Here is a 17,166-nt window from a genome sequence, read left to right as displayed (position 1 = left end):
AAGCCGAACTAAGCTGTTACTTTGTCAAAAAACTGCTTTTATGACCTAAGCAATGCAACCACTTTTTTTACAAGTATTTTATTGAACAGCTTCCCAAGCTCCATATAAACATATTTTACTATTTCATAAAGTTTATACATCAAGTTTTTGAAACATGAAGTGACAGGCTCTCAGTGGAATTTCTGCAGAGCTACGAAGTTCCTAGTGCCCTCAGCCTCCTGAGGATGTAAATTCACTACAAGCAGCAAGTAGCCAGAACCTTTCTTTTTTATACAGGAATGTCTTGCAAATTTGAAATACTGAAACAGACTCTATGATCAGCCAAAGAGAATCCCTTTACACAAGACTCAAAATCCTCCAGTGATCAGCTCACTATAAATATGCATCACTGCAAGGTTTCTGTTGCCAGCACTAGAAAAAGTTTCTGTCATTCAAGACCCCTTTAAGTTAAGAACCAATGCTAAATATCCTCCACCCCATAGAGATATTGTAGCTAGATATGTTCATAAAGAAATCACCTTAACTTAATGATTTAGGTTGTTTTCTAATATTTTTTTCTAACTTGTTTGCACCTTACTTTCACCCAAGGTCCTGAAGTTACACAAAAGCAACCAAGAGTGAACTCACCAATGCCATAAAAAGGGAAAACCAAAACCAGGGAGAATAACCCAGTTTCCAAGCTTCATTAAGTAAAACCTCTGAGTATATTATGGCACAGTTGAATTTGTGACATATTATATTACATACCAATCTGACTGCCTACTGAAACTTAGTACTTCCTTTTACCAGTTAGTCTTCTTACAGCTCAAGGTCTCCCTTTGATTATTCCCAGCTCTGACACATTAGCTATCTTTTTATCATGTTTACTTTTGCTTTACTGCCCATTTGCATTTATAATACTGTTTTATCGCAGGGATTTTGAAGACATGTCCTTTATGGTGCTTTGTAGCATCAGGGCAATTATTGCAGCAACTTACCTGTTTCATTTCTGTCATTGGCAATGGAAAGTTAGAAACAGACGCGATTTTTTTTTTTTTTTCATAAAACAGTAAACCCAAAACACTGCCTTTTTTATGCTGTTCTTACAAGCAGTAATTTGAGGATTACTATAGCAAAGAACAGCAAAAAATACTTAAGGAGTATTTTGGGTGTTTTTCTTACCACATCCTCTCATATATATAATACAAATAAAACTTTAAAAAAAATTACATGACTACTAAACCCACAAATACTAGAAGAGCTAGGTGGCAGCTGTAATACCCAGAAAAGCTTTAACATTTCCTTTTCAAGTTAGCTATGCTCTAGTATTAAGATTGCAGAGCAAGCTAGTCAGAATCAGAGCTCATTTCCCATCATTTAATCATCCACCTGAATTAGCGTGCTACCTTTCAGTTATTATTCACTTTGATACTACATCCTCTTAACTTGGAGCTTAAATCATCAAGACACACATGAATGCAATTTATTCCTACAGAAGAAAACGTGGACCTTCTTTATTAATCTAAAGCATTCCATTAACCACTTCCAGAACTTTATTTTTAAAATTGCTTTTTTCCATATTCAGTCTTTTCTAAGTTTCAGTTGCCCATAATGGAAAGCTATTACATTTTGGCTTTCTGTAGAAAGGCACGACCTCTAATTTGCAAGTGTATTTTATCGAACTTCACAGTATGCTTAGAATACTTCTGTAAACACAGTCCGTACTTGTACGCTATTCACACACCACAGTGAAAAAGTGCTTAACGGCTCTTCTGAAAGAAAAAGATTGTATCAGTTCCATCTGAATATGAGGAAGAACTTCTTTACTTTGAGGGTGACAGACTATGGGACAGGCTGCCCAGGGAGGCTGTGGAGTCTCCCTCTCTAGAGACATGCAAAACCGGCCTGGACATGATCCTGTGCAACCTGCTCTGGGAGAACCTGCTTTAGCAGGGGGTTGGACGAGATGATCTTCAGAGGTCCCTTCCAGCCCTGACTGTTCTGTGATTCTGCATTCAGAAACTGCACCTGCATGAAAGCCTTACTGAAGGCCTCACGACTGCTCCTCTTCCCCAACCACACACCAGCCAAGCAATCCCAAACTGCAGTCAGAGCTCCCTATCACTCTCTTAACCACAGTACAGTGAAAATGTCATCCACAGGACACCTGTCCCGTGGTGCCTGCTGTCTTCCGCCAAGGGAAAAGAAGGAGTCCCTGCTTAGCCAACATACACGGACGTAACAACTAAATGCCCTCTCTGGGTCTAGCCAGCAGCCAGGTATTTGGAGACGAGGACAGGTATCGTGCTCTCGCACGGGAAACAGGCACCGGTGGAGGCACACCTGTGTGCGGGTACCAGCCGAAGCCACCAGCTCTGCCTGCAAGGGGCCGCCGGGCCGAGCCTGCGCGGCGCTGGGCGCTGCAGGGTACCCGGGGCCGGGCCAGGGCCCACACGCTCCCCGGGGGCTCCCCGGGCAGCCCGGGGCGGGGCAGCCGGTGGCCAGGTGCTCCTCGCATCAAACTTGCTCCTTTTCCAGCCCCCTGCAAGTTCTCAGAGCGGGATGTCACAGCACGAACGCGGTGGCAGAGCAGACGAAAGCGATGACCCGAAACCCGGTATGCAAGCTGGCGATCCCAGCGGCACTGCCTGCTGACACAGCACCCCGGGCCGCCGGGCCGCCGGCGGGGGGACAGAGCGGGACGCGGTACCGCAGCCTCGGCCACCGCCGGCGGGAGTGCTGCCGCGTCCCGCGGCCGCCGGGGCGGGGGACACGGGCGGAGGGCTGCGGCGGGCGCAGCCGCCGGGCAGAGGCGGGCCCGCCCGCCCCTCAGGCGACGCCAGGGCTCGGCGGACGGCCGGGCACCGACGCGCGGCCGCACGGGCACGGCGCCGCAGGGCCGTGGGCCGCCCCCGCCGCGGGGCCGGGGCGCCGGGGCCCGCTCCGGGCGCAGGGCCGGGGCTGCCCGTGCGGCCTCCCAGCTCCGGGCCCCGGGCGCTGCCAGAAACTTTCCGGGGAGCGGAGCGGAGGCGGCGGCGCGGGGGGGCGCGGGGGGAGGGGAGGCGGCCCCGCCGGCGGCGCGGCCCTTACCCGTCCTTGCGGCGGGCCTTGTAGACGTGCCCGTAGGTGCCTCTGCCCACTTTGCAGCCCTCGTACTCGAACAGGTCCTCCACCCGCTCGCGCTCGGCCGCCAGCTTCGACTTGAACTCGTAGTCCATGTCTTGCCCATGGGCGGGGAGGGACGGGCAGGGGACGCGGCGGCCGGATCAGCACCCGCGGCTGGCGGAGCCCCCTCCCGGCGCCGCCATTTCCGGGGCTCGGCGGGCGGGCGGGGGGCCGGGGCGGCGGTTTGTTTTTGTTTTGGTTTGGGGCTTTTTGGCGGGGGAGGGGGTGCGCTCCGCCGCCACCCGCTTCAACTGGGCTCCTCGCGGCGCGGCGCGGGGGATGCCGGGAGTCGTAGTGCGGCTGCGGGCGCCGGCCCCGGTGCGGCGGGCGGGACGCCCTGGCGGCAGAACTACAACTCCCGGCGTGCCCCGGGCCGCCCCAGCCAGGCGGCGTCGGCGCACTCCGCTCCCCGGAGACACCGAGCGTTTCAGCTGCCGCTGGGAACTTGCTGACTCTTCACATTGCGGGCGGAGACGGGAGCGGCCAGCGCGGCCGGGCTCGGCGCCGCTCGTGGTGGGAAGGGAGAGCGGGCGCCCGCCGCGCCTCACAGCGCGCACCGGACGGCAGGGTGCCGAATAGTGCGGCAACTTGTTTATCTCGCGAGCTGCCACTCAAGGCCCGACCCCGCCTCCCTGCTGGATTCTGCCCTCTGATTGGCCGGCCTCGCCCCGCCCCCGCGGTGGCTCGGCCGCGAGTCGCCGCCGGCGGTCTCCGGGCGGCCGCGTGGGGGGACGTCGCAGCAGCCCCGCCCGACGCCGACAGGGGCGGGGGCAGGGCCCGGGGACTGTTTCGAGGCAGCGGCCGGAGCGCGCTGGGGTTACGGCGTTGCGGAGGAGCCGCTGCTCTCCTGAAGGGCGGGAGCGCGGCTCCGGGAGCGGCGGTTCGCTCGGCCCGGTGACAAGCGGCGCGCAGGAGCGGCCGTTGGGTCGCGTCCCGTGCCGGCGGCGCTGGGGCCCGGGCCCGGGCCCGCCCAGCGCGAAGGGCTCGGCAGCAGCGCGGAGGCCTCGGCCGCCTCTGGGCCGCGGGTGTGCCGGGCCGGCGGGGCCGCGGCCGCTGGGCCGGGCGGGGAAGGGGCGGAGGCGTGGGAAGCTGGGGGGGGGGGCGACCCGCGTGGGGAGCGCGGATCCGCAGCAGGTGGCTCGACGTGGCCGCGCGCTGCAGAATAAACCGCTTGTTTGGAGTGGGAACCGCAGGGGAGGTTACAGCCTTTGCATTCAGATACGAACCCATGAGGCTTTCTGATCCGGTATCGTAGCAAAGCAAATCCCCTTCAGCCCCAAGCACAGAGAATTTTAGACAAAAGTGGTGCTACTTGCACGTTCAGGTTTCATGCTACGTATTTTGAGATCACAGAAGTATTTAGGCCTTTTAAGATGATGTCTATCTCTCATTCGGCGATTTTGTGAGAAACATCATTCTCCATAAGCATACTTGCATTATGGAAGCACCAAGCAGAGCTAACCATATATATATATATATATTTATATATATCTCCTGTCATACAAGCAGGTAATAAACTCCACCTTGCATATTGAAGCTTAGTTTATAACAGTCAGTAGCAAGTGAATGAAACAGAGTGAAATTAGAGAAGGGAAGAGTAAAAATGGAGGATGTCCATGTACAGAAACCATCTTGGTTCATCACCTGCCCAGCCAGCATTAGTTACCGAAATGGAAGGTTTTTGCACCACCTAACACACTGGATGGGAGGGGCAGATCAGCTGATGTGAAGCTGTCACTGCTGACAAAGTGAAGGGTCAACTGCACTATAAGGTATGGGGCTATATATGATTAGCACATAGCTAAGTTATGAGGTCCTAACCAGAAGTTTGTTTCTGAAGCAACGGCAGAAGGAGCATAACCATTCTGAAGTGATTATTTCTTCCCGAAGGCAATAGATGATTCAGAATTTCCCTTGTGCCAGGTAGCTAGCAAGCGAAATTCTCAGAAAACTTCATCACTCCTTTACCAAAGTAATATTTTCCAGAGAACTGTAAGTGCTTTTCTCTACAGTTGCAGATACAGATCTTTCTGAACCAATCATGAGCTGGCAAATTTCCTAAACACAGGAGAGAGGGGACCATTGATCTTTCAGTGTCAACATTAAAGACATTTGCTAAAATTAGAGCTGTTTAAATGTTGCAAAGCGTTCACATCTTTGGTCACCTAGTAATCAAAGCCAACACTGAAAGAAAGGGACACAGACTTAGAAGGGAAGCATGTAGCTGTTGGAGATAATGCCACCCAGATACATTCATTCAGTCTTAAAGACACTAGGAATAAGGATTATCTTGCTGTTGGTAACAATAAATGCTGCAAGTAGTTCCCGTTGCTTTCTTCGACAAAAAAAAAAAAAAAACAAAAAAAAAAAAACCTGTTACTGCTCATTTTCATTACCAAAGCTTTTGTTTTCTACAGTTTTTATTCTACCATGTAATGACAAGACTGTCTTTTACTATAATTCATTGTATGTCCACAGCGCTGGTGAGAGGGTTAATGGCATTCCCTATTACAGAAGCCTGGCTAGGTTGGCATTTGTAAGCCAAGGCAGCTTAATTCCCTTCTACTGTACCCAGCTCCCTAGTATTGCAAGCAGCCATTTTATCCTTTCTGCCATAAACTGTTCATGCTTTGCTAGTAAATGTTTTGGCCCTTGCTGCAGCTTACTGGGAGGCTGTCTGAGAGAAACCTCTCTAAGCAGCTGGCAGACTTTTTAAAATTTCAAACCTACATTTCCCTGTGACCAGTCCATATCCATCTTTTCTTCCCATGCAAATACTGTCCTGAAGTAGCCCTTCCTGCTCCCCTGTGTGTATCCACTGCCAAAAGTATTTATAGACAGCAATCTCACCCCTACACAGCTTTTATTTTGCTGGACTAAACAAACTGTGCTCTTCTCATTCCCCTCACGAGCCCCTCCAGTAGAAGCTGGACTAGTACAAAGCTGGTTATGGAAAATGCAGAACGTGATCTACACCCTTGTTCCTTCTCTGGTGACACAGCCTTGCTGCTAGTTTCTGAATCGTTATGTTGGCCATTTAAAAGCCATTAAAAGCACAGATTCAACTAGGCAGCTCCAAGTGTAGGCCAGCTCAGAGGCTGGTTAAGAATGAAGCTACCTTCTCATTTGATGCAAAAGTTTTACTGATTCATGGTTAAAAGATGGAAATGGGCATGTTTGTTTCTTCTTGAGATTGGAGCACATGGCAGAATTCCACTTCAAGTTCATAAAGGTGGAGACAATGGTTTATGTGAGCATGGTGTCAGGCCTGCTGGAGAACATCTCTGCAGGTGGTTCCCTGAGGAGGAACAGCGGCAGGAGGCCATTGCAGAGCAGAGATGAGTCTTTGAGCTGGCAAACAGGCCAAGAGGCAGAACGGTACTGTGACATTTCCATTGCTCTTGCATGTTAGTAGAATGGTTGTGGTACTAGTAGTATGGATTTAATAACATTAACATTTTTGAAAGGTTTTTATTCATGACATTATTCCTTTCTAGTCAGAAGAGAGATGACTAACTTTTTTAATATGTAATGCCTTATCATTCTCTAATTTTGCTGATGCAGGAGGTCTGAGTAGCCCCACCAAAGAAAATAGAAAATGGCAGGCTTGCAGATTGCAAGCATTATTTTTTTCAGCCTGCCAGCCTAACTGAAGATGCCAGGTTGTTGCTTGTTAAAATCACCATTTCCTCCAAATCTCAAGTCACGTGGTTAAATAAGTGCCCAGACTGTTGGAAAGGTGTGTCAAGAAAGACTGAAAGTTGAGGAACTGAGTATTCTTACCAGTTCCCTAAGCAATTATCCAAGACAAGTAAGACGTTAATTTCTAACATAAAAAGGAAGAATTTGGTCTTTTAACACTTCAACGTCAAGGAAGTGACACATACAGACTATTCTTCTCCTTTGCAGATTGCCTTGCGCATAAAATACACTGGTTTATTTTCTTAACTTCATTCCCTGGCTTGGAAAGTTGCATTTTCTGTCGTAGGCAATCTCTTACAGCTCTCTCTTTGTGTATTAGTGAGACCAAAAAATATGTGGTGTTTATTTTTAATTTTTCTAGGCCACATCTGGAAGTAGTTGCACCTTTTCTTAACTTACTGTCTTTGCAAGCTTTTACTTGTTAATCCAGAGGGAAATTTTGGATTCTCAGGGATCAAGACAGCATTTTTCCTGTAGATCTTGAGCGGGGCATTAACAAACATAGACAAACAATGTTTACTTGTCAGTCACATTTAAGCTGATGTTGTTTCACTTAAAGAGTGGAAGGATGCATCTCAGAAGTCTGAAGAGTAAGAGCAGAGAAAGTTCAGAATGAACAGAGGTCTCACATGAACTGTATTATCATCTCTACAGAAGCAGAGATAAACTAACAGTTCTATTCCAAAAAATGTAGAAATACACTTGCAAATTTGGGACATGTTAGCGTGAGAGTGTGAAGAGCCTAATGAAAGTAGGACAGCATGTCAGAGGATTTCTAATAAATATAGATTAGAAAGTCTTCAACTAGCTGTAAGTTCATACATTATCATTCCCAGTAAAACTCTGACTTTGGGAATCTTTTATGTCAATTAACTTCTAAACACCTATAATAGAACTATTAACGTTATTTTATAGGTTTAGAAAATAAAGTACATAACTAAGAGGCTCTATCAAAATTTTACAGTAAATCTAGAGAGCATGCTTGGAATGGAAGATGGAGTCCTGACTTCTGGTCTCATGGTATAATTGTTTGGCTAGCTCTGGGTGTTTTTTAATTCATTTTTATAGTACTATAATCCCCATAGTACTAAAATAGAAACCTTGTGCTTCTTTTCTTGAGTGTAATCCAAAAACCTGGTCTCAAAATAGGCTGTACTGCTTTTCACCATGTTTTTTTCCTGAGAAATAGAAAACCCTCACAAAATCATGAAAGCTGTTCCTTACCTTCTCCTTACAGATGGGCAAGATTGAACGGTTACCTGACAGAAGCAAGGGAATTCAATGTTCAGCAACTAAAAAACAGTGGGAGACAGCAAAGGAAGAGTGAAATAATTCTGCAGTGCACAGTGTGCCACAGTTCATCGTTGCACAACTATGACTCAACCTTATCTCTGGCCAACTAGTGTAACCACATTTATGTCTTTCTTAGCATATCCACTTGTTCCCTGTGAATTGTGAAGCAAGATGTGTGTGCTTATTTCATTTGGGGTACAGCACGCAGTATAGCAGGCTTGCTTCAGTTTGTCATAAAAAAAACCCAAAAAGCCAGAGGATACAATTAACTAATGTCATTGTGTATCACATTTGAGTATCAGCATGACAGCTGGTTTAGAGGGCCAGCCAATAACCCCAAGGCAGAGATTTAGGGAAAGCCATGAATCCTAAAAACGTAGAAGTTGCCCATTATGGAGAAAGCATAAACTCTAATTCTGAATATAGCAGCCCAAAATTTCATATTTTGGAGCTGCACAATCAGTGTAACTGAGTTTCCTTGGGTTTGTCAGTATACATGGTTTCAGTCTACCTGCATTGTTGGCATCCTCAGTCCAGCACCACCATATTCCACCTACTCTATTTCCTTGCCAGTCATTAAAGTTTTCGGAATCTAAATATATTGTAAACTTCCCTGTAGAATCCACTGATCTTTATCCATGAAATGGGAAAGACAGTGGCATGTAATGAAAAAGGAAAGACGTTGCTTTAATTATCTTTGAAGCATATAAAAGAGAATACAGCAAACCTGCACTGTCTGATAGCTTTCTGAAGTTAAATCCATTCCCACATAAGAAACAGACTAAACAGATAACCTGAACCGTATCAAGTTCTACTGTTATGTTTTCAACTTTTTCCATTGGATATAATAGGTTTTATACCACTGTACTGGCGGAATCCATCCTAAAGAAAACCTATGGCTATAGAACAGTATTTCATGACAAGTCTATAGAACATATGTAATTTATTACATATATATAACTACGTACTTCGGTGTTCCTCCTAGCCAAATAGATTGCGATGCCCTATTACAAGTGTTTTCAACAGCAAATGTTCAAAAGGGCTTTAAGAAGTCATCTTTGGATAGGAGACATAACAAACTTCAGCTGTACCAAGCAAAATTTATATAGAAGAAAACCTCTGAGTAATAAAGACAGTTATATAATGAAATTGTTTGGAGGTAATGTGTGATTGTTAGGCTAAAATTAAAGTCATTGGATATTTCTAAGAAAAGGTTAGGTAAACCTCGGTCAGAAATTTTGTAGTTAAGGTAACGTTAACAGGATGAGGAGAGTGGCTAGAAATTAGATTTCTTGGTTTTCTTTCCAGCCCTATTTTTCTATGACTCTGTTATTCTACATGACATAAGAATGAGCCTCATTTCATGGACTAACCCACTGAAAGACAGAACCCAAAAGACAAAAGTAAACCATGAATTTTCATGACAGAAGGGTTCTTACTTAAGGAGAGTTTGTGCTTAAAGCTGAGCTGTTCACAATTCATAAGTGAACTGGGAAAAGGAATGAATGGTGATATGACAACATTTGAGGAACGTATCTATTAATTAAGATCTAAAGCTGATTGAAAAGTACTGCAAGAGGCTTCCATGACACTGTGTGAGTAGTGGTAATTGAAAAGCAGTATTCCAAAGTGCACTGTAATGCCAATAGTGGTAGAAATATACAGACATCACAGTGAACTCTAAAAGCTAGTACCAGTCAGGGCAAGTCTTGAAGTCAGTGTGGAGCAGTTTTCTGAACAAAGATTCAGCGCTCAGAAGTAGCTAGTAGTACAAGAAAGGTAAACTTTTTTAGGGAAAGGGTAAGAAAACAGAACATAGTATAAAAACATTTTTAGTACTGCATATAACTGTGATGCACTACTTGCGTATTGCTTTCAGTTCTAGTAACCCCATCTCAAAATCCATATAGTAGGATTACAGTAACATTCAACCCTGGATAACTAAAACTCAGAAATATGAAATGGCAAAATCATGGGATACGAATACATTAGCAGCTTTTAAATACAAAATGCTGCCTCTGTTTTAGCAAGTCTGCAGGACTCAGGTTACTGGAAGCTGGCATACAGAAGGGGTTATTGCTGTCTGCTTGCCCTTTTCATATACTCTTTCATTGTGTGCTAGATGGGCCTCTGGTCTCATCTACTACAGCCGTTCTTGTGATGCTATAAGGAGAGACTAAATACATTTGGGTTTGTTAGCTGGGAAAACAAATGATTGGGAGAGTGATGTTAATAAAATAGATTGAGCCAAAAGGCATATTTAATTAATACTGTGTCATTTGTGGCCATTGCGTACTATGGTCCAGAGGAAAATTCCAGCTCGGGAATTATCTAGAACACAATTTGTTAGAATCTGAGGAGATGTGCTAACAAAATAAATGAGTGAACCAAGAGCTGGATCCCTCCTACCTGTGAATGTTTTTGAGCTTTGTGAAACTACAGTGGAATTAGATTCAGGAAAACCTAAGAACTCCTACACTGAGAGCCTCGATATGTTACTGAATTTCTGCTTTTCTTATTTCCACCCTAATTTTATTATTTCCTAACTCCATCCATGCCTCAGTGGCAAAATCCTAAATTATCTAGATTCCTGAACTGTATTTACAGCCAAATAGGAAATGACAGCATCAGCTGCTGGCTCACAACACTGAAGAAGTTGAGCAACTCTGAATTTTAAAGGAAAGCCAGATGGTCGAATGCAAGCAGGAACCACGAGTTCCATTGTCCTGCAAGGTTTTATTTCTTTGGGGACCAAATTTCCTATCTGTAATGCAAGGCAGAATACTTCCCCATCTTTAGGAAATCTTTCAGATTAAAACAGTACTGAAACTATCAGTTAGCTTTACTAGCTATGTCCATCAACCAGTAAACAGTTTGCAGTCAGTCAAATTTCAGTCAGCCTGAAAAAAAGGACTGACCAAAATTTTTTTATACTTCAGTCTATGATCTTGACAGTGCAATTCAGAAAAGAGAATAATCTGAGACTAACACCTACTGTTAATACCATATGTAGAAGACACAGAACACTGACTGTTGTAAAAAAACACTTTTCAAACCCTTGCCACCAGACCTCAAAAATTTTACTGTCAAACCTCTACAGTGCTTCTGGCTGGATGAAGTATCAAGAAGGTGACTGTGACTTTGGCCTCACAGAAGATGCAGAAACAAGAGTTGATGCAAGGGAACTATGGGGGTGGTGCATCCATAGACAATTACTGCTCTTACTACAGAACGTCAATGTCCTTGCTGATGAGTAAGACTTCTTATCACTAGCTTCTGTCTTACCCTCACTCCAATTTTACACACAGACATTCAGCAAAATTAAGGCAATCAAAAGTATTAAATCAGTGCACCTAAGCTGAAGTACTTTCAACTGCCATGTTAATGTTTCTTTGAAGGATAAAGTGTTCTGTAGCCTCTGATAGTATATTGTGTCTAGTTGGGGTTCATTTTCTTCAGAGCAGGCCATATTGTGTTGTGTTTTAAATTTGTGACCAAAACAGTGTTGATAACACACCAGTGGTTTAGCTGTTGCTGAGCAGCGCTTGCATAGTACCAAGGCTGCCTCTGTTTCTCACTCTGCCTCTGCAGCAAGTAGGCTGACACAAGCTGACCAAAGAGCTACTGCATGCTGTATAACATCATGCTCAGTGATAAAATTTGGGGCAGGGGGGAGTTTTTGCAAAGTTGCTGTGGCTTGCAGACTGGCTGGGCATCAGTCTTCTTGCGGGAGGTGGTGAGTGAGTGCCTTTCCATCACTTGTTTCTTTTTCTTCCCCCTTTTTTTTTTTCTTTCCTTGACTTATGAAACTCTTTATCTTGACCCATGCATTTTTCTCCCTTTTGCCCTTTCAGTTCTCTCCCCCATCCCATTTCTGGGTGGAGTAAGTGAGCAGCTGGGTGAGTGTTCAGCTGCTGGCAAGGGTCAGCCCACCAACCCATAGGAAAACTCTGAGGAAAGAATGAGAAGGAGTTGGGATGCATCTTACTGGGCTACTTGTTTTGCCATGGCTCTCGTCTTTTACTCCCTGTGTGGGAACTACCAGATGCCTATTGTTAGGACTGGGTGGAAGAAGTCACAGTTCGTTTTCTCTTTCCCATCTACTGTTGTCAGCAAGAAGGCAGTATGGATCTCAGAAAGTTTAACAAACTAATAGCAGTTCCTGCAGCGTGAACCAACCAAATAAAATGTGCTGCTGCTTCTCTAATGCAGGCATAGGCAACCTATAGCTCTTAAACTCCATTAAGCTTGTGTGTGGCTTCTGCAAGGGCTACAGCATATGACAAATAGCAGGGAGTGCAAATACAGTTCCTGCACATTCTGTATGTCCAGCTGTCAGTAAAAACAAACAAACTGAAGCTCCCGAAGCCAGAATTACCCTGTCACCTTGAACCCAGCTCTACCCTCCAGCAGAATGCTTACCAACAGCCTATAATGCCATTTTATAGTTTGCCCTCTCCTTGGTACGATGTCGCATTAATTTGAGCTTGCATCTCTCATCTTCCTCAGACTGAAACTGTTGTGTATGATTCTGCATAGCCACAGTCTGATATCATGACTGCCAAACCACAATCTTCCTCTGAATGAAGTTTTCTTACCATTGGGTAAACCTATGGCAAAGCAGGCTCCTCCACTAACCCTGTGACTTCTGAGGAACTGCAGGAATTTGGATTCTATGGGTGCCTGAGCTTTTCAGGACTGTCTGAAGGCAAAAAACATGAAGAGGTGGTTTTTTTGTTTTTTATCTCAGAGTAAGGAGACTTAAATTTTAGGGAGTGAAATTCACTCTAAATCAAATGGAGCTCCAATAGGAATTTAATGGAACCATGTTTACCTCAGAGTCTGTTCTAAACTTCATTGTTACCATTAGAAAAACTACATCATAGGTGTTTCAGTTCTTGTGTCCGTGAAGTAGGAACAGTAATATTTAGACATTCTTAATAGGACCATCTCAAATCTAATTGGTAACTTTGGACACTGAGTATTAACCATTATTTATTGTTATTATTTTACTATTGCAAAGTGATAGTTGCTAGTGTAAACAAAACTTGCTTCATATAACCTATCGGGTCCATCACTTGCAATGGATTATTTGGTATAAGATGAAACACAAGGAGCTGTAACTTTAGCATGCTTGTAGAAGTAAGCATGCTTGAAATAGAAATAATTGTGATATCAATGGTAACAAAAAAATAGCAGTAGACTAGCAGCAGATTACCAAACTGTTATCAGTAGTGAAACCCTGAACACTGTATGTAGTGAAGTGGATGCTTCCAGAAAAGAAGATAAACCAAAATAAAGAAAATTTGTTTAAATGGTGACTTTGTGCTGATAAGACTAAGAATCCATTTTAGGTGCTGAGCTCACTTCGGTCTGCCTAATTATGATGTGTTGCTTTGATTGAAGTCATTCCCAGGTAGAGATCAAGCTGTGCAGTTAAGGAGTGGCAGAAGTGAAGCCCTGGCTTTTTTGGATCCGCATCCCATTCTTCCTCCTTCCCAGTGTCCACAGCTCAGGCTCCCTGCCCATCATCAATCTTCCCTTCCCCCAGTGTCCACAGCTCCCTCCTCCTGCCTCCCAGCTACCAGCTGGGTGAGAACCAAGGGGATGTGGCTGCTTTTGAGTTAGGCGTGTGCTGGCTGCCAGCAAACTAAACACGATGAATAAACTTTGAGTTCAGGCAGCAGCCTTTCGGTCATGGTAACAATTTGAAGGAAGTAGTCTTTTCTTTACTAAGATGTTATGTTTTATGAAACTTGGAGGAATCTCATAGTCTGAAGTTTTCTATTTCTGCATCACATGTAACTGAAATGAACTTATGGGTTCAACAGTTATTGGAGAGAGTCTGGCAAGATGGGTAGGCAAAGAGCACATCACCTAAGCCCTATTTCCTGAGGCTTACAATCACAGAGAAATTCCCTTTGACAATATAATAGATATAATTCCCAGGAGTTTATAAATAAGTTTTGAGAAAGGAACATCTGGACAATATGCAAAATACCGATCTCAGGATTTTCCTTACCATTTACAACATTCAAGGGAAATCTCCAAAGCCATTTAGTGGCATCACAGCAGAAAAACTACAGTTGTTTTGATCTGTTGGGATTAATACAGAAATTAGTAGACACTGGGATCACATGTCAGGAGCTGGAACATGACTCTATATTAAATGTCTTTGCTCCTGTGGTTAGGCCTCATTTCCCAAACATACAAAATTGTAATTCATTATCAGAACCTGGGTGGTGGTGGTGGTGGTGGTGATTTGTATATTTAAAAAAAAAAAAAAAAAGAAAAAAGTATTCATAGGTCCATACTATACAACCCTACTGAATGAAAGATTTTCACTACCTTTAGGACTTCCTGCATATTAAAGATCTTCTACTTGAACATCCACAGATGAGAATCATATGCTGTGTATGTATGAGTGTATTTTCTGCCTTTATTAAGTGCATTCTTTTTTTCACATTTACAACATTCTAGACTGTATCTGACTTAAATTCAGATACAAAAAGAACTGGTTTTGACATAGTGCAGGTAATATGATACCCGTTCTAAAATTGCATGCTTTCTTTTGTGTGTAATCTCTTTTCCTTGATATCACTTAAATATTCATATTGCATGTCATCTTTATCCCTCCTAGAGCACATTAAAAGTTGGGGGTGGGGAGTGGGGGTGTGTGGAGAAGTCAGACATCAAATTCACCTTGATATGACTTCAATGGAAGGAAGACAAAGGCATGAGCTGAACTCAGTGGCATTACAAATGAATTTATTTCTGTCTGTCAATAATTCAGATTTCACATTGAAAGTATGTCAGGTCACTGAAATGGTACGAAAAGCCATCTAGTGTCAAAAAGATGTTTAAGAAGAACTTAACGCCTGAAAGCAATCCAGTGGTTATGCCAATTCTGGATTAACTGAAAATAAAGGAGTAAATTTCGTAAATATTGATGAGCAAACAATATGCAGTGACTATAGCTTGTATTGGTCAGGCAGCACAGCAGGTGATACATTTTCACAGAGAAAGGAGACAATAGAGAAGTTCTGCACATCTTTATGAGAAACAATATTGAAATTAAAGATAAAAGATGGAGGAAAGCCCCAGATTATAAGGAATTTGATTTCCTAGCTCATGTATAAAAAGCACATCAAAGTGCTGTGCCATGACCACTGCAGAGCTTTCAGCAGGCCAGATCCCATAAAATCCTCTTCAGGAGCTCTTTCCTACATATAGAAGCTATATGGTCTTAATTCATGTGATATTAAGTAAAGAAGTTCAAATTTTCTGTGCAGTTTCTCTTATATTGACTTAAAACTATTATCTGTTTGTTATATCTAAATTACTATGCATTTAGACCATAATCACAGATTAAGTCTGCAAATGGTCACTGACCTTTTGCAAAGACCCTTTTGTTTTTCTACTCACAGTTCTGCCACCTGCCCCCAAATGGGTCCCTCAGTGCCAGCAAGGCTGACGAACAACCTCCAGTGAAGTGTCCAAGGGAATGAGCTAAAGGAGCACCTGCACAACACATGTGGGAACAGTAACCTGCTGCTGGATGGTGACAAGCAACGAGATGTTGTATCTTCAACTGTTCCACCTATGTAGGGAAGGAGACGGCAGTCCACTGCCTGGCTGATGGCTAAACCGGTAAAACAGATCTAAACCATGCTAAAACCTTGACTGCACACAGCCTTGTGTACTAGACTTGCTATTTTGATTTGTAAATCAACACTGCTAACCTGGTAACCCTGTTGTACAAACATATTTATAGCATTCTAAAGGTGGGGGGGGTTTTTCACTGATGTGATATTCCTATAAACTTAACTCTAATACAGGAAGTTACTTTATCGTAATCCACAGCAGGAAGTTGTGTAGCATCCTGAGCCAATATATAAGCATTAAACAAGATGAGTTCTCTTCTCTTATCTTTATCTACATATTTTCTTTATCTGGCATCTCACAAGACAATTTTAATTTAATCTTAACTAACGATACTGCAATGTAAAATAATGCAATTTTTAAGTAGTTCTGGGAGGCCTTTATTAGCCTAATGCAGCAAAAGGAACACCAAGATAACTGCTGAGCAGGGCCAAATGAAGCTGCAACATAGCTGGGAGGGACAGGCTGTAAAGTGCTTTATGTTGTTCCGGTGCTATGAGAGGGGTGCTAATAGTCTCCAACTGTAGCCAGGTCTCCTGAATGCCCTTCTGTGGCATTCGAAAGGGTACAACTTGAAACCAAATGGAACAGCAGAATAAACAGATAACTTCTGATATTAAAATCCTTCAGTCCCAACATTGTATGTGTTACACAATATATTTCTAAATTATGCTCCTAACCTAAAAAATTTCTTCCTTGAAAAACCTACCCAGAAGTCATTACTATATGCAAATATATATTGAATGCATAAATTTATAACATATAAAATTATTATATTTTTCTAATCATTAAGATTGCAGTAACATGGGTAAAGGTGCTTACCTGCCTTGATTCTTCCGTGTGCATATTCATTTTGTGGGTGTGCTTTATAGCAGCATTGCATGTTACCAGTTTTATAACCGATGAATTTTTTCCTGAATTGTAACCTTCAGGTGCAGTTTAGTACCATGCTTTCTGCATGTTTACATATTGTTGTATGTGTCTGCTCTTTCTTTTCAGTTCAACTGAATCGTGAAGTCCTCAGAACTTACCATCCTGCTGACTGAACTGAGTTGTAAAGCTATACATACATGCACAACTGACCTGGAGAACCAATACTTGCAGGCAAGTAATGCAGATTTGAGCCCTTGCCAGTGCCTGCAGACACATGGTAGGCAAATAATCCCATACTGTGTCTGTCAGCCACTGAAGTCCCTAACATAATAAGAACTGAATGACAGTCTTGCCAAAAGCAGCATCAGAGACTTCAGTATTGGCTTAATACTTGGTAAAAGCTCCACCTAGGCACTCTACATGCCTTAGGAATGCAAATATTTTACAGCACTCTGATCCTGGTAGGAGGTTCCTTCTTTGTAATCTTATAAC

The 17,166-nt window shown here is 43.7% G+C and overlaps 1 protein-coding gene and 1 long non-coding RNA gene across 5 annotated transcripts in view; one reads left to right on the top strand and one right to left on the bottom strand.

The window, feature by feature from the left end:
* The window catches only part of CDK19 (cyclin dependent kinase 19), a 133,102-nt gene extending 129,563 nt beyond the window's left edge, over positions 1-3,539 (bottom strand). The window contains exon 1 of one of the 2 annotated variants that reach the window (XM_055713497.1): positions 3,070-3,539. Coding sequence is in view for 1 of the 2 variants with exons in the window: in XM_055713496.1 (XP_055569471.1) it covers positions 3,070-3,197 (128 nt within the window). In the remaining variant the exon portion in view is untranslated. The remainder of the gene's footprint in view (positions 1-3,069) is intronic. The other variant, XM_055713496.1, reaches the window with a different exon arrangement.
* LOC114017682 (uncharacterized) lies at positions 157-16,905 on the top strand. 3 transcript variants are annotated; one of them, XR_003562874.2, is made up of 4 exons: positions 157-2,596; positions 14,494-14,553; positions 15,567-15,789; positions 16,801-16,905. It is a non-coding gene; the product is annotated as an uncharacterized LOC114017682 (long non-coding RNA). The 3 variants fall into 3 exon arrangements; XR_003562875.2 differs by lacking the exon at positions 157-2,596 and adding an exon at positions 4,251-12,864; XR_008732733.1 differs by lacking the exon at positions 14,494-14,553 and having other exon boundaries at positions 158-2,596.
* Positions 16,906-17,166: the final 261 nt, after the last annotated feature.

The sequence above is a fragment of the Falco cherrug genome, chromosome 6 (genome assembly GCF_023634085.1).
Source record: "Falco cherrug isolate bFalChe1 chromosome 6, bFalChe1.pri, whole genome shotgun sequence".
Taxonomy (NCBI): domain Eukaryota; kingdom Metazoa; phylum Chordata; class Aves; order Falconiformes; family Falconidae; genus Falco; species Falco cherrug.
This window is presented reverse-complemented; position numbering and strand designations above follow the sequence as displayed.